This window comes from Patagioenas fasciata, chromosome 2 (assembly GCF_037038585.1).
Source record: "Patagioenas fasciata isolate bPatFas1 chromosome 2, bPatFas1.hap1, whole genome shotgun sequence".
NCBI lineage: Eukaryota > Metazoa > Chordata > Aves > Columbiformes > Columbidae > Patagioenas > Patagioenas fasciata.
In genome coordinates this window covers 23,831,738-23,858,811 of record NC_092521.1, presented here as the reverse complement: position 1 = coordinate 23,858,811, position 27,074 = coordinate 23,831,738, and the positions used below count along the sequence as shown (strand labels likewise).

The window sequence follows — 27,074 nt, the reverse complement described above, 5'->3', positions numbered from 1 at the left end:
TAAAAGAAAACAGTGGCATTGGCTGTGTCAGAAAACCAACATGGCACATGGTCAAGTCGTACAGTAAAGCCATAAAATCCTGCAAGTGCTGAACTACCAATTTGTTATCTGCCTTCTGCAGCTCAGAGAGTGAATCTGGCTCGCAGAGCGCGTGTGATCAGCTTGTGACCCCCACGGCATTAGCAGCCTGTACCAGGGTTGACTCCTGTTTTACTCCTTGGTTTGTGCCATCATTAAGTGTGCTGATCCAATTTACTTACTTGGAAGTCCACCTCTGCCATCATCTTGATCAACTAGGCACAGGTATGTACTCCTTTATGTAGAAGAATAAAAGCATATCGTTCATACATGCTGCTTAATTGCTGGTTTGCTGTCTGTAGTCCCCATTTCCTCATTCACATAGGCGTTCTTAAAATAAATTACCACCAACAGCCACTGGCGGCACAGACTTCATTGGCAAAACTGATGACTGTTGTGCATTGAGAAAGTGCATGTGGTGAGCGGGGGGGCTCACTGATCAGCCCCTTCCTCCGTCCGGAATGGGTAACTGTAGAAGCCGTCCGGTTTTCATAGTCTGATTAGTGACAGCAGGTGCCACTTCAGGTTTGAGCCATCTTAGTGAATGAATTTGATCTTTTAAATTTTCCAGCATATTAACAGTACTATTAAAATATTTGAACATTTTGCAACCCCCTTAGTAAGAATCCCTTGGAAGAGCGCTGAGAACTGCAGATTTAACTGTTATTTCAGTTATGATCACTTTTGGAGCTACATCTGGTTTTGTTCAGTGCTCTCTGTCATTGCATTAATGGCAAATACATTCCAAGAGATCTTTAGATTATTGTCTGATTTTCAAATGCCAGGAATGCTTTCCATGGATGATGAGCAAATAACTTGGATAATTTTGACAGGGACAGCTTTCTTCATGAGTAGTTTTTGTGTTTCTGCAAGTACTGTTTTATTATCAAATCATACCAAGACTGACACTCAACATCTAGCAAATAATTTCTCATCTATTGGCTACTTCTGTCAATGCATAGTCTTCCTCACTATTACACTTCAATTCCAGATGCTCAGTCTTTAAAATTACATGTAGTGGAAAAAGCAAAAATCAGATGAAAATCAAACCCAGCTGTTTAGTTTTTCAGCAGTGACTGACTTTATGCTGATGCTGCTGTTGTTCTTGTTATAGCACCTAAAGGCCTTAAGTTTTGGTGCTCCGTTGTGCTATGTTGTACACTAAGGGAGCACAAAACTTATTGTATCCATTATGCTTTTGTAGAATAATAGGGCTTGATCCTGGAAAGTGATGAGTGTTTTGGTTCCAAATCCATAGAGCACTTGAGCATATGCTAATTTTAAGCATGTGAGTAGTTCCAGCAACATAAATAACAACATCAATGGAAATACTCACATGCTTAATGTTACACAAGTGGTGTACGTGCCTTGCGGTGTCTGCTGCCACAGTGCGCAGCACTTTGCAGGACTGAGACTTCAGAGAACGCGATAAAATCTTTTTTATTATATGTTTCTCATGCTTTAGTCTTGGGATGCTGTTTTGTTCAATTTCTAGTATTATGGGGTAATATGTCGCATCTCAGTGGGTTTGTGGTCTTGAACTCTCTTTAATTGCAGTGAAGACAATTTTCATTGTGGGGCCTGTTAGCCTGCGCAGTCACATGTCAGCAAATATTATATTGCTAATTTTTATTGTATTCAAAATGTGCTATGTGTGGAATATCATCTACATCCACGATAGCAAAAATTCTCACAGAAATATGGTCTCCAGTCCAAACAGGCAGCAATCTGAAGTACTGTGACGCATGTAGATAAAGCAGTTTGGCTGGCTGTTCTATTTACCATGAAAATATTTCAGTTTGCAGATACTTTTTGTTTGCAGCTGCTATTAATTACAGTTCTATTTTACATCTAATAAACAGTGTGAACAGGATTAATTTCAGATTTTAGAAATGTTGACTCTTTTATGAGTTTTACTTGTTTTCATCGTACGTACAAGCAGTTAAAACACAATTCACCAAAAAAAAAAAAAAAAAAAAAGACAATGGTGATGTTCTAGTCTTGTTTTTCTTTTACTTTTCAGCACCGCCAAAGTTTCTTCAGCCATTTTTATCTGATAAGAACATGCCATCTGAACTAGAATACATGATAGTTTCCTTTGATGAGCCTCATGTATATCTTCGTCAGTGGAGTGATGAGTCAGTGTTCCAGGAGATCCAGTTTTCAACTCAAGCCGACTGTAAACTTTTGGAGTGCCGAAACGTGACTATGCAGAGTGTTGTGAAACCTTTCAAAATCTGGGGGCAGATCGCTGTTTCCAGCAGCTCAGTAGGGAGGCTGTTGGACTGCACGATAATGGTGGACCCCATTTTCATCAACTTCGGCCAGTATGCACTTCATTCGCTAAATGTGGCAATTCAAGCTTGGCAGCAGGTATGCAAATACAACAGTGAGAAAAAATGTAGCTATTGTGATTAATTTAATAACGAGTTAGAATACCAACTGCGTTCATTAAAAATATTGCAAGGTGTAAAAGCTTTAACTTACACTAAAAGTGGTTTTTACGGATAAACATTAATCCTGTGATAGCAATGAAAATTAGGAGACAATGAATGCTGTCTGTAAAGGTAAATGTGCTCACAACTGCTTGGATTTCAGTGAGACTACATGGATTTATATCAGAATAATTAGAATCGTGGTCTTGAAATGCATTATGTCCCCTTGATTTAGGAAAAGGTTAATTTTTGCGTGATATGTACGCACAGCTCAGTCTGAGCGGTAGAACATATTGTTTCCAGCTACTACTTCTATCCTATTGAAGTTCAACACTAGTTTCACATTACATTCTGTGCAAGCAGCATTAATGGCTGAAGCCAGTCCCAGCGTAAGGAACCTTGCTGCTGCAATGACCCCTCGAAGGCCTGTAATTCCCTTACTCCGCTAGAGCCTTGAAATCAAATCATTCTCTTCATCTGCCTGAAGACCTATGTGGAGCCTGGGAATTAATTACCTATCATGGCACTACAATAACAAAGCCCCCAAAAAAGGATAAAGCATCTGTTTTATATCAAAAAATTCTTTTTTAAGGGCATTCCATGGTTTTCTTGTTGCAAAAGGACATTCATAAAACAAGATCTAGTGTGATTTAAATCTTTGCAGCTGGCTCAAATATCAATGTGAACAAAAATCTTTGTAGCTCCAATTTCTGTTTTTTGTCATATTTTGAACAATGCTTTTAATAAAAAACAAACATAAAAAGTATAAGAGACTCCTTGGTAGGCTGTTTAAACCCAAAATATTTCTGACTTAGTACTAGTCCCTCATCTAAGACATGTGTGGCAACTACTGCAAAATGGCCTTCAGAAAGGTCAGTTTCCTTTTAGGATGGGAAAAAAAGAAAGATCTCTCAGACATAGCTATACATATAAATACAATATGCTGCATAAATATTTAAATGTTTTAAACCACATCACAGTGTGAGTGACTGACTGACTACTCTGTGCCTTGAAGGAATATTCTGACTTGAAAAAAATGGAATTGTATATTTGATTAAGTAGAGCCATATGTCGCATGGTATATTGCTGACAGGTACATTCTATGAATAGTTGGTACTGATTTATACATGGATTTGGCAATGTTAACATGAGCCACAGGAGGATATAGTTCTGTAATTGTTGCTGTAATTTTCTCGTTTCCTCTCATGTCAAGGGTACTTGCCACCTTGTTCTGATGTGGGTATCTAGCCCTAAGTATTCAAGATTAAAAACTTGCACCACTTTGAAATTAGGAAAGAGGTAACACACTAGTGGGTTCAAAACAACTTATGAAATCAGTTGTTACCAAGATGTTTTGTATGTGGCTTTACCTCCAGATTGAGGGGGTGGCATGCACTGCACAGGGAGGGAATGAATTTCCCAATTATAAGCATTGTTTGATGTTTGCTGTTCACACAAAATACAATATAAATGTTGCCAACTAGAAGCATGACTTTAATAAGCAGGAAAAGTTATATGAATTCTGACATATTTTTTACTGGATTAATATCTGAAACAAGTGATGTTGTAGTCAGTGGACAGACAGATGAAGCATGAAACAATTTGGCCCTGCACCTCCAAGTCAAGAGTTCAGGATTAACAGAAGCCTCTGTCAGTGTCTTCATGTCCTAGATATGGACTGATATGTTTTTTTGTTTAAGTAATGATGGACATTTTGAAAGCAGATTAAGCCTAAAAAACACCAGACATACAACTTGCTTCATACTTGTAAGTCACATGCTGAAAATCAGAGAGGATTAGGACTTTTTGAAATCAGTTTCCCCTTTTGACATATTTCACTGTCTATTCTGTAATCCCTGTTTAAATACAAACGGTAACAGGCTAATGCCCATCTAAATGCAAAGCTAAAATAATGGTTTTAATAAACAAATAACTGGGCAGGGAACTTCAAGATTATTATTAATTTAGTTTTATCATTTAGTAATAGCATACAGACTATCAAGTGAGATAAAAGATGTGTGTTTCCTGTGAATATACATGGGGGTATTGGTTTTTTCCCTTTTATTTGGGTGTTTAAGCCTTAACGAACTGTTCCATAGCATTAGTGCTTTCTGATATCTAGAGACACAGCATCAGTTGAGAAAACAGCTCCCCAGATATGGTAAAGTATTCCTGGGGAAAAAAAAAAAATATCCCTTTGTGGTCTCACACTGCAAATGTTTTCCTAAACCCCTCAGAAGTTATAAAAGCTCCTGTTTTAAGCCATTAGAAGTTGTTTTCCTCAAGGTCCGCATGGTGCTTAACCTTTCTGTTGCAGTTGCCTAAGTTTTCTTAACGAGCCTGGATCAGTCAGAATGACATCTGTGATCACAGTAGTTTCCTCATCTTTCTACCATAAGCACAAAGGAAAAGGTTGCAGAAAACTTGCATGTAGCTTCAGTTTAGCTTTCTAGCTGATAATGTCAGGGTACTGCCATGAGAACGAAGTTTAAACAATCAGAAGGAAAAAATTATTTTCTCTTAGAGGAACTTTGAGGGAGATAAGAAAAAGCTAAAGACTTCCTCCCAAAAACAAAAACAAACAAGCAAACAAAACCCCAAAACGTTAGTAGGTACTATAGAGAGAGTCTGTACGTGTGTGTGTGAGAAGGCTTGCACAGGTCTTCGGTAGCTTGTGAAGCACACAGAAAATAACTTTGTACTTATAAAGAGGCCTAGGCTTTTATGGTGTTTTTTACCAGATCCAGACATGCTTTGAAATAGCTGTGAGCTGAGATGTGAGCAGAAAGTCCTGAGACAGGGAAAGCCTGGTGACTAGTATTATGTGGGATGTTCCTTCTCTCGGAATAGAACTCACAAAATATTTGAAAGCCCAATAAAGGAGAGACACTTTCCAGGCCTCTCTGAGAGAAAGGAACAGCTGAAAAATGATCTAAAGAGGGGCAGGAAGTTGTCCCCCAGGAACTGACCCTAATCTGTGTCTGATTCAGGTTGTTGATCTTTTGCTGATTCTTTTGATTTGCTGTTTTAATTCAGAGAGGGAATTTTTTTTTCCTAATCCTCACTTAGTTGTTTTCAACTCCTGCAGCCATCATTCAGCCCTTCAGCATCATTGCCACACAAATGGACCAGTTCTATTTGTTTTTATTATGTCTGGTTTCTCTACAATCTCTTTTATCAGTCAAGATTTCCTCACTCCATCCTCTTGCTGATGGTTTTCTTTGGTCCCTTTCTGCTTACCCTAGAAATTTCTACTGTCAGACTTCAGCAGCAAAAGTGGGATCGGGTTCCCTATGTTGGGTGCAGGGAGCTGCTGCAGCTCATCAGGGACCGAGAAGCATGGGAAAAATCTCCTGCATTTACTGCAAGGAGAATAAGAGTTGCCTGGAAGCCTGTCTGTACAGTGGGTAGTTGCCATACTGAGCTAAAGCATCCCCAAGTTTCATTGATGATCCCTTAGCTGTTGTTATCAAGACCTGAGGCATCAGTAGCTCTCTCTTAAGCCTGGCAACATGGAGCAATGCTGCCTTACACAAATCTTGGTGTTTCCGTGCTTAAAACTTTGGAACTGTTACAAAATTGAGCGTAAAATACCTCTTTTGCTGAACTTTGAGTTGCTGTTAAAAGCAGTAGATTCTACCAGCAAATCTTGCAGTTAGGACTGATTATTTATGGCAGTTATTCATCAGCACCAAAATGTGTGCAAGTCTATTAATAATCCCTGATGGGATAACATTCCTCCAGTACAGTTTAGTTCTGTGCATGCCAAAAACTTGCTAGATTCTCTTTTCCCTCCAGAAAATGCAAGAACCAACGGTTTGTGTTAACTGAGTTGAAACTTAGTTAGTCAGTTTGGTAAAAAGAAGGAAATTCGTCACCTTCTAGTGTTGTTCTTCCAGTCTGTGCATATTCGGCAAGAAAATGTATTGGAGGAAAAAAAAAATGTATTAAATTCCCGTAGGGTTATATCTAGGTTGGACTATAACAACATGCTGAACACTGTGGATAGCAAATCCTTGCTTTTAAAAAGGACATTTGGCAAAGCTGTGACAAGAAAATATATATATTTGTGGTAGACTTATGGGTATGTGGATATGGCAGCCTGACAGGAAAAAGTCATAGATCCACCACTAGAAAATGCCAGAATAAACTCTGCATTCTAAAGTGGCACTGTAAATGTCAGCCTTTAGCATGCCCAGATCGGCTACTGAATGCAATACAGCCATATTCCTCTGTAATTAGTTATACTGCTTTGAAAAACTGAGATTTTGGTTATGCTCACCTGAGTTCTGTTTCACAGAAGGTACCTGATGTTAAGCAGAAGAATTAATGAGATTTGGAGAGAAGGGTTAATCTGAATATTCTCATGCTTAAATACTCCTAGGGTGAATAATTTTTTGCATAAAAACTCCCATCCAACCATTCTGGCATTCAGTCACAAAAGAAGCTGCAACCTGTGCCTTGGGTTCTTCTGAAGTTAATAACAATCATGAACATGCATTGAAGGATGCTAAGCTGGACATACCTTGTACACTTCACTTTTCAGAAAATCTATTCCACGTGTGTCACCCAGCAAGTGCTATAAGAAATGTACCAAACTGTTTTTCATGGATAACTAAAGATCCACAGGGAACTATGAGGAAATATTTTTCTCTGTCTTGTCTGATCTCTGAATTTCTGCAGGCTTCCAGGCACATTGTTATCAAAGCATGGGAAACCCATATGATCATAGGCAGAGGAGGTGCTAGCTTCATTATGTCTGTTTAAAAGGTCCACTGAGAGAGCAAGGAGGGGAAACAGAATCAGCTCTTAAAGACCATGGAGGTCCCGTAAGTTAGTGAAAACGTCATGGGAAGAAAGGACGAGGGAAGAGCAGCTGGGCTATATTGTGGAGAGCAGGGAACCAACCAACAATAAAGCATTGTCAAAGTGTGTGCTGGGAAAGATGGGTCAAAAAGAGCTAAGGAAAAGCTCAAGATGAATTCTCTGTGTTATACCCATTAAATTGCATGAAGGATATCCAAATGTTGCTTTCTTGGAGTAATTGTTATGGTTACTAGATAGTTCCTTGTAAATGGAAGGTGCCAGCCCAGTAGTGGCTAGGACAGAAATATATGAGAGATGATCTCCAAATCAAATTGTCAGTCACACTTTGACCTCTCCCATATAGGGGATTATAGTTTGTGCCTTCAGGGGCGGAAGACCTGTAGCTCTGGTAATTTTTATGACTATCATATAGTCTCATTGCGTCAACAGAGTGAAAAGCAGAAAGAGAGGGATGGAAGAATGCTGCAGGCAGGAGAAAAAGTACTGTAAAATCTAAAATACTTTTAAAACACGTTATAGTTTTGGATTTTTCCTTTTAGACTGTCAAATTGCAAGATTCCTTTTTCAAACAAGCCACGTGGAGCTGTGAGAATAATCTCCTCATGTCTCCTGTTTTTTTCGTTAGTTGTTATTCTAAGTGTTGCGGTATCAGGAGAGAGTCTTCTGCTGCTGACCCACAGCAACATTTCCAAGTAGAAGCAGCAGCTGGGCAAGAGGAGGTGCAGCCTGTTGGCCTGAGGGATCAGTTGTCAGGCATGGAGAAACCTCTTCATGCCTCTGTTTAGCCCTTGTTGCCCCACCTGCCCCATGTGACGTGTCATTTCCAACTGAATTTAATTTCATTGGAGTCTTTTGCCTAAGTTAGGAAATCTAGTTTTTATTGTAGTTCTAAATCTTTAAGATTTGCATTGCAGAAACATAAAGTAAACTATTTTAAGTCCTAGGAAATATTTTGTCAACTCAAACACTTGGTTTTTTGCAGAGAGTAGAGTACTGTGAGAGTGAAACTAACGGCAAGAGATCTTGAAGCATTTCTGTGTTGTAGCAGTCGCCACTGGGCAGGCAATTAATCTGATGCTTACTGGCTTTCGTATCCCTTTCCTTTCAGAACCAATGCCCTGAGGCAGAGGAGTTGGTCTTCAGCCATTTTGTGATCTGTAATGACACACAGGAGACGCTGCGGTTTGGCCAGGTGGATACTGATGAAAATATTTTGCTGGCTAGTCTCCACAGTCACCAGTACAGCTGGCGCTCTCACAAGTCCCCACAGGTATGTCAGAAACAGCTCTTCGAATGGAGCAGTTGCAAAAGCTGAGCGGTGGCTTTATGCATTGATTATTCAGTTTTCTCTATGGTCTCAACTCTCAGTAATGCTCCAGTTCTTTCCGGAGCCACACACTGGGCCTGCATCAGAGGGAAAAGGTAAACAAAGAGTGAGGAAAGCCAGAAGTGTTTAGAAGATACTCGAGAGGAGAACTGGATGTGCATGACCGTTTTCTGTAAAACTGAGCGGTTGTGGAAAATTAAGCTTCTGAAAAAAAGCAAAAGAAAATCGCTTGCCAGGTTTTTATAACTAAGTGATCAGTGTCTGTTTTCTGTGATGTACATTAGAGATTTGGGGAATTTTTTTAATGAATTGTTTTTACCAGAAGCATCTGTTCACTGAAATTGTTTGCAGAACAGGGTCAAACTGGACAAATCTCTCAACTCGGCATATGCTTGCATTAGAAAAGATTTGAAATTGTCAGAAACACCCCACTTATATAGCTTAAATAATACAGTTTCTCTTTCTTGGGTGTTTTTTTAAGGATAAACACTGAAATAAAATATTTTAAAATTATCAACAGGAAATATTTCAATGAAACCATGTTGTTGGTTTTCTTGAGTGGTGGTGAAAAATGGACTTTTCATCTTGATTCAAGACAGGGCAAGAATTTAAATCTAAAAAAAGTGTTTATGGGAAAGCAAAGCCCTTTCTTCTCTCTTTTCAGTATATTCCCAGCTCCTGCTGAGTGAGAGACTAGAAACCTGTGCTACCCGACTTGCTGACCAGCAGCCCTCTGCTGAAGCATTACTGAAATTTTTGTAGATCCCGGGAGAAGCGTAGTGGATGGAGGGTTTCCTAACTTCTCTAGGGCCCTGGAAAATACCAGCCTTAGCACGTGAGAAAGAGGGTGAAATTTGGATGGTAATTCTAAACAGGAACTGTGCCCACTTTCACCCCTGACAAGTTTCAAATTTCACTAGGAAGCAGAGATGGCAAATTTACTGTTTTTCATTCATATGTCAGTTGGTGGATATGCAAAACTACTGAATTTTACATAAATGCAGTAATCTGTGCAGAGCAAATTCAACCAGAGTAAACAGTTGCAGTTGAGACCAAAGTCGAGAAATAAGGTAGGAGGAAGGAAGGCCAATAAAGGGCCATCTCACCCCAGCAAAGAGGAGTCGTTATAAATGGTGTGCACAGAAGGGGATCTTTGGAGACGTAAAAACGCTGAAATACTGTATGTCCCTTGTCACATTTTCAGAAAGGACATACGTTTTCACATACAAGCAAAATGCCTGTGATGCCCCAGCCAATGAGCGAGCGACCCAAATGGGTGACTGCTCTGTGCAACTGGGCAAGTGTCAGATAAGGACATACGTTTTCACATACAAGCAAAATGCCTGTGATGCCCCAGCCAATGAGCGAGCGACCCAAATGGGTGACTGCTCTGTGCAACTGGGCAAGTGTCAGATTGTGAGACAGGATCCCCACTCATCAGGTGACAGTACGCACACTTGGGTTATGATTGATGTAACCCCCTGGTTGTGTGAGGGAGAAAGAACAACCTTTGTAGAAAGAACAACTTTTGCAGAAATCTAGCTAAATGTGATCCATATTTCATAACCAATTGTCACTTGTTTTTGTAGCAACCACCCAGAAATCATTTAAACCTTTTCATAAACACATGGGGGGGAAAAAGGAAATGTTCAAAGCAATTATAAATAAAACCAGAACTAAGTAAGGCCTTCCTCCTAACCATTTTTTTAATCCCTATTCTGGTTACTTATATGAAATTATTCCTTTGGGAAAACCCTCTTTTTGACCATCATTCTAGGTAGTTCTGCTAATGATGTAGTTTTGATTATGATGTATTTCTAATAATGGTGTACTTCCAGTAATGGTGCAAACTGGAAAGGGTCTTGAAGACAAGGATTATTGGAAGTAAAGTGAAAAACAGAAGAGTTGAAATTGCAGCTTGTTCCCAATACTTTCTGTCAGTCACAGCTGAACGGCGAAAGAGCCCGAGCACAACGTATGGCATTAAGCCTGCAATACCTGGAGAACTTAAATATTAAAATATTGGTCTTTAACTTGTCCTTTCAGTCACAGACTTGAGCAGTACAAAAAGTTCTGTATGAAAAGTAAAAGGATAAAAGGTGTAAAACTCCAGCAGAAAACCAAATCATACGTTAGGGAGTGGGTGAGGTGACAGTAGGAGCTTCAGATTCATTTTTCAGATAGTCATTCTTCAGCTGAAAGTTGATGTCAAAGGGTTTCCCCGTTCTGTTTTGCTCTGATTAGATTCAGATTCACTGAAAAACTGAGATGATAAACAGTCAGGAGTGTCATTTTGGATTCCCATGTCCCAGGAGATGGCAAAGCTAACAGCTCACTCCCGACTCAACCACATTGCTGGCCAACAGGCTCTTCTAGCAGGGGGGCTGTACCTCCCTTGTCCCAGCCCTTGGAATAGCTTCAAGAACATTTCTGCTCCTTTAATGTTTTTTCAACAGCCATCTCTTGCTGGGAAATTTAGAGACTGAAAAATAGCACTGAGGTAATTTCGCTGAAAATATATGGAAGCACAGGCTTTCCACACACTGTTGAGATAGAAGCACATTTTCTTTACAAGGGCCGGACAATCTTGGCATCGATCTATAAGCCTTGTTCGTTTGGCTAATGTTAAGTACAAATCCCTGTAAGTTTAGCATGCTTCAAAAAGACAGCTAAACAGCACGATCCTTTGCATTTTAGATCATACAAAGTAAGTTTGTTTCAATATTATTACAAATGTTGTCATGTAAATTTTTATAGTGACTAATACAAACCCTTGAAATGAAAGTGACGACTCAATTAAGACATCAGGTGGTCCCTTATGCTATGGTACTTTTCTAATCGTTTCCATGCAAAACTATCTAACAGCTTATTATCCAAAGGTCAGAATAGTGCCCGAGTATGGACAAACCCTCCAAGTGTCATATTCATGGAATGCTAAATGACTTCATAGTTATGAAATTATTTCATTTCTCATGATAATTCCCAACTTGCCAAGTTAGTGAATTTTAAGAACTCTGAGAGCAGATTGTAAGATAAATGTGAAATAATCCATACTTCTGGAGTCAGGGACTTCCCTCCAGGCATTAGTTCATACTTGACTTACTTGACTTACTCTTGGGGATAAAATGAGTTAGGACAAGGTCTTAGATACCACATTCTCTTACTGGGAAAGAAAACCAACTTGCACAACTTTGGCTGGCTCATGTTTCTTCTTACACAGGCACTAAGAAGCAGCGGTTGCCATGAAATACTTTATTTAACCTCTGCAAAATGTTTTTTTAGTATGGCAAGGCAGTTCAGTTAAATGAAAATAAATAGTTTTAAAAGGATTGTGTTTCTTTCACATTCACATCAATAAAATTCTCCATTTTTCTTTTGCTAATGAAGCATAGTGAGAGATGCAGTAATTGCCCTTTTTAATTATTTAGCACACTTAAATATATATACCTAAAGTAAGTTATTTTTGTAGTAGCAGGCAGTTATATAATTCCTTATTTGCATTTACAACTAATTTTAATATTAATGAAGTTACTGTAGGCTATAATTAAAAATTATTCAACTTTTTCATGTTATGAAAACAGCTGTAACACACCAAGTATTTGGATTTATCAGCTATTGATGGGTACTTTCCAACTGTTCAGCTTAATTTAAAGCTCTTTCCTTCCTTCATTTTTTTTCCCCATCCCTGATCTTCTACATTTCAGGGAACCTGACCTTCCCCTTTTAACTTTCCCTCTGATTCCTGCAAGTCTTGCTAGTTTGGCTAATATTTCAGTAATAAGTCTGAGGTCCGATGTTCACTCTTCTACTCTGCTCCATCCCCCATGTTTTCATCAGATTCCGTGAGGTTTTGACCTTCCTTAGGGATAAGACACCCCCAACTATATAGTCCCTTTCAGAGCTGGGCTAAGTCCAAAACTGATGACATTTGAGGCTTTAAGCAATTCTAGCAAAAGTTGCCAGACCTCGTGAGTTTCTTTTGCAGATTTTAATGAAAGTTAGAGGTCTGTTAGATATCATTGAAAGGGAAGAGAAGCTACATCACTCCCGTGCTCTACAGACAACACTGGCTTCTACGTTATTATTGGATCCAGTCTGCACTCCTTATCTTGATCTTCAAGTTGCTTTGTGGGATGGGCCCCCGTTATGTCAAAAGTCATGTTTGTATCCAAGACAGCTGTGGTTTTTAGGAGAAGAACTGGAGCATATGATACATGGGGTGAAACTCTGAAGTTAGAAAAGATCAGACCTTCCTAGCAATTTACTCAGGGTTAAGGAATTCTGTCTCGCAAGACAGTAGGCAGTTGGAGGGTCCCACGAGGGATCACAGCAAATGTGAAAACCAGCTATTCATGTGAGAGTCCCCTGAATGTATTCTGCAGGGATTGTTTGCTTGCGCATGAACAGCAAAAGTCATCTATAACATGCTGGTTATTTCCAGTTATTTTCCCCACGCTTAAACTTCAGCAGAGTCCTCTGAAGAAGCAAAACGTGATGTTGCATAGGCGAAGTCTACATTTAAAGTAACAGCTCCCAAAACTTTCTCCCGAGTTTTCTACCAGGGTTATAGTAACAGCCCATTTTCACTTGTCACTGTCCTTAACTCGAAGCAGCAGGTGTCATAGGTGAAAATCAATTCCAGTGTTGATTTGGGCATGGGCTTCAGTGAGAATGTGGCCAAGTTACTGGTTATAAACAAAATAGATTTATTTCTTATCAAAGGAGGTAAATATGCCTGAAAGAGCTATGTGCCACTACTGCTACTTATGTACAATTTGAGGGAAAATATCTCTATAATTTGCTTTTCTGTTCTTCTGGCCATACATTGTAAATTCTTGAATACATATTAGTAGTGGCTAGTATATTTGCTAGAATTCTATAAACATAGTTTTTAAAAGCAGTTGTAGATTTGGAAATAGCTTTAAGAACCTCCTCCTCGTTCTACTACAGAAAAAAAAAATAATACCTAAGCCAAATTTAATTTCTGTTGCATCTCTAGCAGGATCATAATTCATTTTCATTTATTTCCAAGTTGCCATTCTTTCAGGTATTGGGTTATAGAAAGTGTAAGATGATATACAGTACTCTGTGGGTGCAGACTTAGGAACTGTAACTTATTTATCAGTTATTATTGGGATATTTTCCTGTTTCATTGTTTAGGGATGTTACAAATTCTCTGCACAACCTTTTGTACTTTACATAATCTGCCACAGCACATTTATAGAACCGCAATGGGGCGGGGGGAAGTTTTATGTTATTTTACACTGTTCAAGTAGTAAGAAATGTATTGTTTGGGGTCCTGCATTTGAAATCAGTGGTTATATTATATGTAATTGAGTTTCTAGATAATATCTGGGGCAGATAAGGATTGATATATTATCCATCAATCGCATGAATCCTCATAATTTGGTTACTGTTCCATAACCAAAAGACTACTCTTTTCCCTAGTGTGTTGAGCTAGTTTGGGCCCGCGAGGTTCAGTCCAGCTTTGCAGGTTGTGTTGAGGCTCGCAACGCCTCCCAGAGCCCCCAGGGGCAGAGTTTATCTGCTAAGTCTGACCTTTTTTCTACTAGTCAGCATGGGGGTGATGGAAATTGGTTTCTCCTGTGCTCTGTACTGGCCTCCTTTCTTACAAGGGATGATGGTATATAATTGGTCAAATCTCCCATGTCTCATGAGAAAATGCAGCCAAACTGAATTTTGAATTGTGTTGGTGGCTGCTGCAGCTGGCCACATGCAGAATGAACATGTCATTCACTGTTTTCCCAAGTACTAATATGGGGTTTATTGTTGTAAATCCTAGTCCTGATCGAGGGCCACGTTATATCCTGAAAACACAACAAAAAAACACGGATCATCCCTCTTTAATTTTCAATTTAAAATTGCTTTAGCTTCAAGTCTTAGAATTTAGCTCTCATCTCCAGGTCTCCGTTTCCTCCATGGTGCTGCATTGGCACGTTATTTTACAAACTCGTATCTTTTAAAATAACAAACTGCTTCCACACCATTAGCCAGGTCATCACTTGATTCCTCCCAGTCTCTCAGAGTTGAGACCAACAACCCTTATGCTTCCCAAAAAGCATTTTCTAGTTTCACTAAGAAGACAAATATAACGTAACTACAGTGAAACCAAGTTAACTTTGGTGGATCTACAAGCAAAGTAGAAATCAAATTTGTAGCACTGAGCATTTTCAGGGCACAAGCTTTAAATTACTTATACAGCTGGAAAATGCTGCCTTTTCTGGACAGGCTCCATTCTTAGTCTCATTTTTAATCCCCCATTTTAGTCTTAATGCCTTGTCATATGACACTTAGTGTTATTTACTCAGATCATTTCCTTCACTCACACATCTAGCTGAAAACCTAAGTAAATTTTGAGGAGTGCATGGAAACATTCTGTGCAGAGACATGATACAGAATACAGCTTTTCTAGCCATTTGCTCCACTAGGAGCAGCTTCATCTTGGTCTGCCTCCCTGAAGGCAATTTCTTTCTGTCTCAAAACAGAAATCCATAATGGCTCAGAATTAGAAATCTAAACCACAACAAAGTCTAGTCAAAACAAAATGTTCTGCATTATCTGTTGATAAGTTTCCCTAACAGAAAATGCAGAAATCAAATGGTTACACAAATTAATGCCTATCTTCACATACGTAATATAATCGATAGTCTGTTTTAAATTCTCTGTAAGCTATAAGTGGCCACTTATCACTGGATTATATTTGTTAGAATGCTTTGGAAGTCCATTGAGTATTTTTGGTACCCTTTTGCAATGACTTCTCTTTTCCCCTAATATATGTGCCATACTTAGCTTCACTTGTTGAACATTTTTTTTAAGCAGACTGTCTAATAAATATTTAGGATTTACTTTAAGTATGATAAATGAAAGGGAGTTACGTGGCAATTACTGTGAATCTGTAGTATTCAGTCAGTTTTATAACATCAGAGCTCTGCCATGTTGAGTATCTAACACCATGTATTATCATGTCTTCTGCTAAAATAATGTTAACACCCAATTAGTTCACTAAAATTTTTGTTGATTTTTATTTCTCTGCATCACTTAGTATGATTTGCTAATTACTTCTGGCAACGTTTTCCAGAAATCTCACATTTAAGTAACTGACTCACCCAGAGATACCTTTGCTTTTTCATGGAATGCAGTTTCTTGGCTCAAAAGTAACTTACGCAGTACCCAATTCTTATATTGTTATGTCATTAAGGCAAATGTATTAGATATCTTTAAAGTAACTTACAAAGGTCATTGCCTTTATCTGGAGCATACCTTCATACTTTATATGAAAAGTATGTTTATAAAATAAGAAACTGCCAATGTATTATAATAGCTGCTCTTTGTTTTTCTTTCTGAACTGTGAAGTTAAATGCAGACTAATTGTTGTGCTACAAAGAAAATCAGTAAGGCGGCATCTGGGAGCTAATGACCGTTCAGGGCAGGCTGACTGCGTGTTCCTTGGGAACGTTTAACTCATGAGCAAAGCTGTTTATACAGGGTGGGAGACATCCTAGTGTTGGAGCTACACACAATTACTAATCATCAATTATGACATTTATATGACATCTGTCTTTGGAGCACACCGTATTTAGTGTGCCTTTGAGCTGAGGCTCACCACTTAGTACCTCTTCTCGTTATTTGGCTGTCATTTCCAGCTACCAGTCTCTCCAAAGTAAACAGTTTTCTTGTTTCTCTTAGTTTTCATATGTGATGAGATTTATTCCCAGCTGCCGCTGTAAGAAACTGAACTGATTCCAGCCACTGCAGTTGGATTTTTTTGTTTGGTTTTGTTTTTCCTTTTCTGTAACTAATACTTAAGAATCAAAGCAACGTGTTTGTTTATGAGTTTGAATGTCCTTGTGCGCAGCTTCCTTCAACCAATTCTAGAATATAAAGCTGTGCCCACGCATGTCCACATCCAGATGCATGTCCATGTGCACGTTGGCACATATTAGCCTTTGTGCTTCCAACCTAAAACTAATTTGAATTTGAATGCAACAGTCATCACTCTTGCAAATTCAAAAGCCACCCACTGAATGGATGTTATTGTTCTGTGTGTAACTTGGGCTGAGGATACCACAAATTGCAAACAGGCTACCGAGTTGTAATATCTTTGAAAGTTGTTGCTGTGGTTGTTTCTTAAAACAATGAAAAAAAAAACCAACATCCAACCATTTGCTAAGTCCAGCTGCCCAGATCTATGGCCAGTGCTTTCTCTTTTTGGAAACAATTCATGGGAGAACATCATAATACTTAAAAGTTTCAATTTTTGCTCATGTAAATAGCCAAACTTTGGGCCTGATCCTGTTCTCCATTACTTAAATTAATTAATGACAGATGTCCAAAATCAGAGTGAAATTCAACCCTCAACAGAGAATTCCCATAAGGCCTTTACATAGCTGTTTTAAAGGACTTAAGTGATGCTTAGGCTCTGTGCTGGCCCTCTGCAAAGAATAAATTTTACCCAGAATGCTTATTGCTTTGATCCCTTACATATATATAAGTCACATTCTTAAGCTTGCATGGCCACAAAAGATCTATACAGAGCTAAATTGCCAGATCTTCAGCTGGCGTAAATTTGTGTAACTTCATTGACCTACATGGAACAGTACCAATTTTCACTACTCTGACTTAAAGAATCTCCATGGGATAGAGGTAAGTGCGTATGGTGGGTAAATGGATGAAAGACTTCAAATGATGAAAGACTATATTGCTCTGGAAGTGATTTAAGTTAAACTGGAAAAAAAAGCCACTCCTTTTCCGGAATAAATCACACAGGGAGTATAATTATGCAGTTAAATTTCTTCTCATGCAGTCAAGCTTGAACTTGCTACCACATTTGTGCAAGAAATGAAATGTTTCCCATCTCTCAGCAATATGCTGAGTTCTACATTTAACACATATATATGTGAACTATACAAGTATAGATACAAACAGCTTTGCATCTTTTTTTATTTTGAAAGGAAGGATATTTGTAATTTTCTGTCCTATCCTAAAAGCCAAAAATCTGGCCTGGACCTGTGTTCCATATCACCTTGCTGGTAATGAGGGCGGGTTTCTAGATCAATTTCAAGGGCAGTAAAGAAAATCTCTAATTTCCTGTTTTATGCTCTCTAGTCTGTGTACCCTTTTTTTTCCTGAACAGTTATGTGCGGGATTTATACCATCCTAAATACCCTGTTAAATCAGGTAATTTATAGAAATGCGTGATGCAGAGCCATCTTAGGGTATTGCTGATACTTCTGGTTTTATCTGAAATCACAGAATGAGTGGATCATTGAGAGAACTGGTGTGCTTAGCATTGCTGAGTTTTAAAACCAAAACTATTTCTCTGTCATGGGCATTCCTATCCTACTGCAAGGCGCTTTTTTTCCCAGTTATGTATTGAAGTAGTAATTGCTTTCTTTCCAGCTGTTACACATCTGTATTGAAGGCTGGGGAAACTGGCGGTGGTCTGAACCATTCAGTGTGGACAATACAGGCACCTTTATTCGCACCATTCAGTACAAGGGCCGGACAGCATCACTTATTATCAAGGTTCAACAGCTCAGTGGAGTGCAAAAGCAAGTAAGTATTTGAGCCAGTTTGGAAAAAATAACATTAATAATATAAACTGTTATTAATTCACAAGTTAGTCACGTTATTATTTGTTCTCTCTCACTGGGATCTGCAAAAAATACCCACGTATAATACTCTTGTGGAGGCATTTTGGGGAGTTTTTACAACTCTTTTCTTCACTTTAGTATGGATCTTAGCATATTTTGCATGTTTCAAGTTCTCAAGAAGCAGATTTTTTGTTGTATTTTTATTTTTAAGAAACTTCATATCTTATTTGGGGTTGTAATTCGGGCCTTGGTATTGTTAGAAGAGAATGAAGTAACGTCCAAATTAACATTTGAAAATGGGCTGCTGTGCAGTAATTTTTCACATACTATCTTTGTAAAGAGATCTGTAATAACACTGCAGTCATTCTGCCTGTGTTGGCGGAAGCCAGAGCATGTGGTGGACATAACATGTTCAGCTCATGGATGTGGCAGAGCACCTCATGTTGCACGACAGAAATACAGCTGATCAGACAAGAACAATGCCTGGTGTCACCAAAAGCCCTGCTGAGATTTTTCTTATTAGGTTGTAGATAAATACAGTGTGCACCCTCATTAATGAAAAGCAAATTAAGATGGTTGTACGAAGGGTAAACGTGGAATGCTGTTCCTTGGTGTGGCTTAGAAAAAGTCAGATATATGTTCTATAATAAATAATAATAATAATATATGGTCTGTAATAAATAATTCATGTATGATGGACGGCAACAACTCTGAATCTAATGTGGTCATTTTCTAAGTGGGTGCAGTGAAATACAGGAATGTGCTACAGCCATTTAATGGTATTATAAGCTTTAAAGCCCCAGACATACTGAAAGGTCTGGGTCACTGGATTGTGATGGGAATGTGAGGTGTCAGTGGAAACCTTTCTTCTGAAGTATATCACTGTGTCTGCTCAGAAAGGGCTCAGCATTCAGAGACTATCACAGTACTCTTAAAATCCAAGCCAGAACTATGTCAGCTGTAGGCAGTACTGCTGAGTTCAGTGGGAATGGAAGTGGGTATGTTACATGCTTCTTCCAAGCCCATGCACTGCATTAGCAATATTTCAAGTGTTTTAATACCTAGGTTTAATACCTAGGCACATATATTTGGCCAATGAAAATAATGTTTTACCATTCACTGCCTTCAGCAGTGCTTGTGAGAACCTAAAAAAGACAGATTATTCTTGTACAGGTTTTCACTCTGTAATTCAGATTAGACCTTTCTTTTTTCACAGTTGTTTAAATATGAACTGCATATTTTTGTCCGTTTTAGATCCTAATCTGTGGAAGACAGACAGTCTGTAGTTACCTTTCTGAAAGTATTGAACTGAAAGTGGTTCAGCATTACATGAGTCAGGATGGACAGGCTGTTGTTAAAGAACACATCAACTGCCTTGCAGCCAAGCAGAAGTTGCCTTCGTATGTCCTAGAAAACAATGAGCTCACCGAGCTGAGTGTGAAAGCTACAGGAGATGAAGACTGGTCCCGAGATGTATGTCTAAGTTCTAAACATACAGAACACAGCACTGTCATTCAGGTATGACTTAGAAGTAGATATATGGAATAAAGACAACCAGGGACTTTGCTTTTAGACTTCCGTTTTATATGATGAAGTTTTGAACATTATCATCCTGAAATAATTTTAGTGTAATGCAGCTGATCTCTCTTCATACAGGTACCATCTTCAAAGAGTTCAATTACATACGTGTGGTGCACAATTTTGACTTTAGAGCCCAACTCTCATGTGCAGCAACGATTAGTAAGTGCATTTCATGACTCTGAAATGTAAATTTTATGCCTTGCATGTCATATAATAAATTTAGGGTAAAATGACCCACTTAAACAATTTATTAATAGCTCATTTAAACAGTTGTAATACTGGAATCAAATTAGCCTCAAATTGGTGTATTCTTTTCTTTTTGTAGATTGTTTTCAGCCCTCTCTTCATTGTAAGAAGCCATCTTCCAGACCCAATTATCATACATTTAGAGAAAAGAAGTCTAGGATTGAACGAAACTCAAGTGGTTCCAGGGAAAGGACAGGAGAAAGCACTGCAAAATATAGAACCTGATCTTACACACCACCTGACATTTCAAGCCAGGTAAAATACGCGCTCTCCATGAAAATGGTTCATTTGTGTGGAAAGAAAGGAATAATTTACACCTTAACGTCTGGTGCATTAATTCCAAGAATATGGCAAATGCAGAGGAGATACAACAGAACAAACATATGTAGCCCAAAATGATACGATAGGAAATATTAAATTTGATACAGCTATCCTAAGCACATTGACATTGGTTTGCTTAAGTTGTGTTTTGAAAAATGAATTCCTAAATGATCTTGAAATTACTTTCGAGAATGCTGAGGAGTTTCGAGGGTCTCAGACACAAAGGTCTTTACAGTGTCATAACAAGCTCATGCATGTCAGTTACTGTTCAGGAACTTGTTAAACATTGGTACTTGATTCATCCATGATTACCTTGAGACTGTTCCTTTTGCAGAGTACGCTTGGAAAGCTTCGTTAAAGAAAATGTTAATGCTACTAATGCTTGGCCTTGTTGTGTAAGCGACTCAATCTGTTTTCAATGACAGGGAGGAAGATGATCCATCTGAGTGCGCAGTCCCTATCTCAACTACGCTAATTAAACAGATAGAGACTAAATCCCATCCAGGCGGCAATGTCAACCAGATACTGTCTGAGTTCTATGGCACTGCTAATCCTCCCCAGCCTGCATGGCCATATAATAGGAAGGATTCAGACAGGTAATACTTTGTTAAACCTTCTTCATGGTTGTTGCATTGTCTTTTTGCGTATACTGAAATCACGCTTTGGAAGGCTATATGTGATCAGCATTGAGTATGTTCTCAGTAATTACACCATCCCTGTATGTAAGTTGCAGAATCTGTTGCAGGTGGGAAAAAAATGAGGTCAGCCTAGGGGCTGCCCTCGATTAAACTGACACGATTGCATCAGCAAGGATTAAAAAAAATTAAATTGTTTTTTGTGAATGAACCTTCTTTACTGCAACTAGAGAAGGTGTTGTTTATTCAGTGGTTGCTTGTTTCAGTACAGAAACAGGGAGTTGCTGTAGGAGGAGTTGCAAAAAAAAAAGGAAATGTGATTTTACGACTATGAAAGTCATAAGTTTTGTTCTGAAGAGTAGTGGTAGTTCTGCTAAAGGATTTTTTAATTAACCAAATTTAGGTTGAGCTTATGCAGTTAAAAATATGTCTTTATAGCCTACCTGTACCTACATCTATCTGGCAGCATCACAGTATGTTCCAGAATGATAAGAGGAGATTGTTTTTCTATTCCAAAACCAGAATAGCCTTGAAAATTTCTGAAAATGACCGTTTATCATTTGTTATCTTGAATTCATTATTCCTTTGACTTTATCTTTTGATTTGTTTTTGAACAGCAATGAACAGCTCTCCCAATGGGATAGCCCAATGCGGGTAAAGTTGTCAGTGTGGAAACCGTGTGTTAAAACTCTGCTGATAGAACTCCTGCCCTGGGCTTTACTTATCAATCAGTCCAAGTGGGATCTCTGGCTGTTTGAAGGAGAGAAGATTGTTCTTCAAGTACCTACTGGGAAAGTAATTATACCCCCCAACTTCGAGGTAACTTTGCTATTCATGTTAACAGGCACAGTTCTGCTAAACATCCTGATTGTGAAGAATGGTTATTAATCCAGACGATTCCCTATTTCCAGTCACTATGTCTGTTAGTTATATGATGAGGAGTAGAAATAACAATATAAATTTGCCACGCTGACCGAGTCACTGGATTGGAAGCACAACATACTTGATAGCAATGGTTGAAGAAAAACGTCTTAGTTACAAATTGCCTGTAAGGCACTGTAGGAAGAAGACCTGCATGCCTTCTGATTCAGCAGACTGCTCTCCTTCCTCCGATTTCAGCCAATGAATCCGCAACATGAGCATGATGTAGCAGCCCAAGTAAATTGCAATAAGGGCCAAATATAGACTTTGGCCCCTGCTGTGCTGACCTGTCACTTGGGAGGTGTGTTGACCACAGTAGCAAAGCTGACAGCCTGGAAGGAATGCTTAGTTTGAGAGTGTTTTAGGTCGAGTTGTTTCACAGCTCATATGCCACCAAGAAAGGTTTGATAATGAGAGAGGGCAAATTACAAACAAGATTCTTTAAGATAGCTGTAATTCCTGAATTCAGAGTTTTGTGTAATGGATCTTCTCACATGTGCTTGGTCATGCACATGCTTTTTCATTACAACCCCAATATGCTTGATTTTTGAAAGAATTAAAACGATTTGACACAGCAGCTTGTCAGTCCCAATTGGACAATCTGATACTTCCTGTTTATTTTGCCATCTTTTTTTCCCCTCAGTGTATGTCTGTTAATAAACAGAACGTCTGCCTAATAATATGTCTCAGTGCAGACTGTGGTATTGATTCTACCCATGAACATCAGTCCCATATCCACATGGTGGTTTCATCTGGCCTTATGCCACACAGAAACAGTCAGGGAGAAGAAAGGAAGAAATGAGGTTGACTTCATACTGGAAACTAGTAGAAGTGTATTGCATTTTCAGCAAGTGATAATTGGTTATTTTTCATTTGCAGGAAGCTTTTCAGGTTGGAATATACTGGGCAAACACTAATACTGTGCACAAATCAGTGGCAATTAAGCTGGTTCATAACGTGACCTCCCCGAAATGGAAGGATGCTGATAATGGGGAAGTAGTAACGTTGGACGAAGAAGGTTTTGTTGAAGCTGAAATAAAACTTGGTGCTTTTCCAGGTCATCAAAAGGTTAGAACAAAATTATCATGATCTATAACTTTATCATTTAAAAACAAAGTCAGATAGCAGATGAAAACAATCAGATACATGCAGTGTGAAAGCTCCTCCCCAATTGTTGATTTATGTAAAACATAATGAGAGTATAAACAATGTATGAAGTATAATTTAAAGAATCAGATTGGCAAAAACATTCTGCCCAGCTCATCAAGGTAATGCAATATCTCCTGGAAAAAGAATTAATGAATTCTCAGTCTTGTTTGGAAAATATTGACAGATGAAATTTCAAAAAGTATGTGATGTGGCTACAGTTACAAAGTGCATGAATATAGACAGGATTTCCACAGTTAAAAAGAAAATGGCAATTCTGTTACTGCATTTCAATACCTTTTCTGATTTTGTGTGTGACCTCATCGTTGTTTTTATTATCTTACAGTTGTGTCAATTCTGCATTTCCTCAGTGCTTCAACAAGGAATACAAATACTACAGATAGAAGATAAGACAACAATAATAAATGATACATCTTATCAAATCTATTATAGGCCACAGCTTTCTATTTCCAAACCCTGCTCGGGAGAAGAGGTAAAGCACTGTGGATACTGTTTTTATTTGTCATCTACCGTACATGGGTGTTTAGGTTCATGTGGTCTCAACTGTATATAGCAGAGCTTAAACAGAAATCTTTAGACATTGTAAGGATAAAGTATTTTATATTATTTTAATTTAAAATACAGAATGCTGAGTACATTCAACTCCAGTAATTAACTGTGATCAGAAATCTGCAAAGCAGGAGATTCTTGCACATTGCAGAATTAGTTCTGCCTGTTCTCCATCTGTTCGGGCACTAACGGCCATTTCTGTAAAATAGGCAGTGTAATCCATAGTAGCTGTTGAAATTTTTCTCAGAATTTTTACTGACTCCACGTGTAAGAGGTATATTGGCCTGGCAGGCTTAAAACTTTTCGTTATCATTTTGGGAAGATTCCCCTTGTCTGAACAAAGCTGCAGAACTAGAGACATGCCTGAAGTTTAAGTATTTCAGCAAACTGCATCAAATGGTTAATATCAGTTTTGTAACAATCACACAATATATTTAAGGATTAGCTTACAAGAAGCAAAATGTATGCATGGTCAATGTATTCTAATCAACTATTTGTACATATTTATTGAGGATTACATTTATAGTAAAATATGTGGAAAGAATTCTCAGAGTCAAACTTGCTAGAGGAGTTGGCAGATAAACTAATTTAAAGGTCCCTATTTCTGTATTGTTTTCCTTCTGCATTGGTTTTCTTCACATCGACATCTACATTTGTGCATAAGCGTTTTGTTGCAGTTTTAACTATTTTAAGATAGGGAATTGGAAGAATGTTGAGGCTAAAATCCTTTCTTAGGTTTCCATCTATAAATTTATTTTCTTTTCACACTTATGTTACAGTGATGTAACTGTTGCTTTTGGTACAGTTACCTTGTGCATCTGAGAGTGGACTGTAGATAACTGCACTCAGTTAACCACATGAGTATACCTGGAGACAGAATTTGGCCAAATAGCTTTTCATGCAATGGACTTAGCGCAACCTTTAGTTAGTTGTGGTCAGTAGCTGCTTGAACCTATTGGTGTGCAAGACCAACATGAATAAACTTTCCGTTAAGAGCCAGCATGTCGTGCTAGCACCATCTTTTTTCTTTCCAGGACTTCTACTCCCCAGCCAGTACGGTGTTCAGCGTCAGTCCAGCTGGGACACCATCCCGCGAGGCGCTGAGCACTGTGCCCTGCTGGGACCTGCTGTCAGACACCAGCCCCCTCACTTTGGAGGCGCCCCTGACAGACAAACGCCTGCTGCTGAGCTTCAGCCCCGGCGGCTGTGCCGGCAGTCGGGAGCTGTGGAGCCTCCCAGCTGTCATTAAACCCGAGTTCCCGAGACAGAGCGTGGCGGTGCCCACAGGGGTTCGTAGTGAAAGTGGATTTTGTACCAGGTACTGTGCAATGAACAGTCATGAATAATGAACTTCACTTGTTGCTATAAAGCTTTGGCTAGTAAGAAACCTAAAGAGATTAATGCAACAGTCAGAGTAACACATGCCCCCCATATGTAAAGGCAAGTCTTACTTTAATTTAAAAATTGTTATCTTTTGATGGGTTTGATGCTTTTATTATAAATGGTTTAATGTTATGACCGTGTACAAGTTGTACAATTCTTATAATGTATGGGCTGCTATTTTTTTTACATGCATACAAAATAAGAGCATGACAACTTTTTATTTGATATTATGGTATTTTTTAATTTGTGGGCAACAATGTAAGAGTTCAAGAACAGTGTGAAATAATACAATACAAAAATTCATGTTTTGTTTATAAAAGGTAAAAATCCATTTTAGTAAGAGTAGTAAGAGGATGAACAGGAATATCCACATGTGCATTCCACTTACAGACAAATGTATCCAGCTAGTTAAAAATAGCAGTCCAACGACTTGTCAGATGCCCAACTTCAGTTCTCAGACCTGGTATCTAAATCTATTCATGCTCATACTGGTATAAACAAGAAACAATCTGCTGAAATTAGAGGAGCTCCATCAATATGTATTACCAGCCATATGATCTTTCTTTTGCCTGAAGTGCTTAATATGGTTCAAACCCTCAAATGGTTCTTCTGCAAAGTTTAAGAGGCGTCGTTGTGGATACTGAAGATTCTCACACATACTTCAGATTAAAAAAAAAAAAAAAAAGAAATTAGAAGAACAAGGAAAGAATTCCTTATAATTTTGAGGCAGGCATAGAGGATCTCACGTTCCTAATCAAATTTTCAGACTGTTTGGATTTTTAAGTTCACTGTGAGGTGAAGTTTTTTAGAAATAGCCAAAGAAATTGCACATGCACAAAAGAATTTGTGTTTATGCACAAAGACATTTTATGTAGCTAATGAGTAGAACAAAATTAATTTATTTTTGGAAATTTATGCAGCGGTGATCAATAACATTAACATTTGAAAGGGCGATAGCATTGTGGATCATTCCAGGGCGGCAGTCAGTAACAGATTTATGTATTTGTTAAAAATATCTTTCATGTGTATCGGAGAAGTATGCATGCAAATTCTTCTGCAGAATTTTAAAGATTTATGTTGAAAATTTGGGCCTACAATCTCATGTTTTTAATTTAATATAAATCTCTGCTGGCTAGGGCTCTCATCTTGCAAACACACGCACTCAGTTTAACTCATGAGTAGTCTCTGTGAAGTGACTTCTCTGGTGTTGTTTTTCCTACTATTTCCACGTGTTCTTCTGTTTAAATATAATTCTCAGTGGAGATATGTTCTAGCCTAAATGTAGATCAATATCTGTGAAATTAGAACTTAATCATAAATAATCTTACAGATGCTAGTTTTGAATGTTTTTAATTGTCCAGAGTAATAATACGTAAAAAATTCATCTAAAACATGCATGATCAAATATATCTGCTTCTGCTTTAGACCTATAGCACTGACTTATCAAGAGCATCTTGGCGTGACGTACCTAACACTTACAGAAGACCCTAGTCCTCGTATAATTATCCACAATAAGTGCTCCATTCCATTGCTTGTAAAAGAGAACTTCAAAGGTAGGTCATATGCAATAATTAGAAACAGTGCACTGTTGTAGTATAAATTATTCTACTGTATCTCCGATACAGAGTTCAGTGTGTGTTTTGGTTACAACAAGAACTTGATTGCCTCATAATTGTCTGTCTCAAAGTGAGAGACTCTGGAAGGTACTGAAGCCTGGAAGCTATTGGAGATAATTGTGAGGCCAGGAGTACGAACTTGCGTGGCTCCAGGCTTTTGGGTCTCCCTGGTTCCAGGTGTCTTCCAGGGTGACCTGGTGACAGGAGACAAACAGGCAGTGAAGTTGTATTGACATCAGCTCAATCCCATGGAAAATTTACATCTCCTCAGATTTACAAATGTAACGCAAAACAGCCAAAATTCCAGTTATAGTATGTTAATGTAATGGTCAGTGGGACATTATTCACGTAAATCTTCGTGACATAAAAAAGAA

General features: G+C 38.4%; 1 protein-coding gene across 10 annotated transcripts in view; it reads left to right on the top strand.

Moving 5' to 3' along the window:
• Window positions 1–27,074, top strand: part of VPS13B (vacuolar protein sorting 13 homolog B) — a 449,354-nt gene that overhangs the window by 393,674 nt on the left and 28,606 nt on the right. For all 10 annotated transcript variants that reach the window (XR_011737362.1, XM_065830344.2, XM_065830342.2 and 7 more), the window contains 13 exons: window positions 122–303; window positions 2,102–2,451; window positions 8,449–8,610; window positions 18,088–18,243; window positions 19,536–19,799; window positions 19,938–20,021; window positions 20,188–20,363; window positions 20,855–21,025; window positions 21,682–21,883; window positions 22,865–23,053; window positions 23,478–23,624; window positions 24,736–25,019; window positions 26,510–26,637. Coding sequence is in view for 9 of the 10 variants with exons in the window: in XM_065830344.2 (XP_065686416.1) it covers window positions 122–303; window positions 2,102–2,451; window positions 8,449–8,610; window positions 18,088–18,243; window positions 19,536–19,799; window positions 19,938–20,021; window positions 20,188–20,363; window positions 20,855–21,025; window positions 21,682–21,883; window positions 22,865–23,053; window positions 23,478–23,624; window positions 24,736–25,019; window positions 26,510–26,637 (2,495 nt within the window). In the remaining variant the exon portion in view is untranslated. The remainder of the gene's footprint in view (window positions 1–121; window positions 304–2,101; window positions 2,452–8,448; window positions 8,611–18,087; window positions 18,244–19,535; window positions 19,800–19,937; window positions 20,022–20,187; window positions 20,364–20,854; window positions 21,026–21,681; window positions 21,884–22,864; window positions 23,054–23,477; window positions 23,625–24,735; window positions 25,020–26,509; window positions 26,638–27,074) is intronic.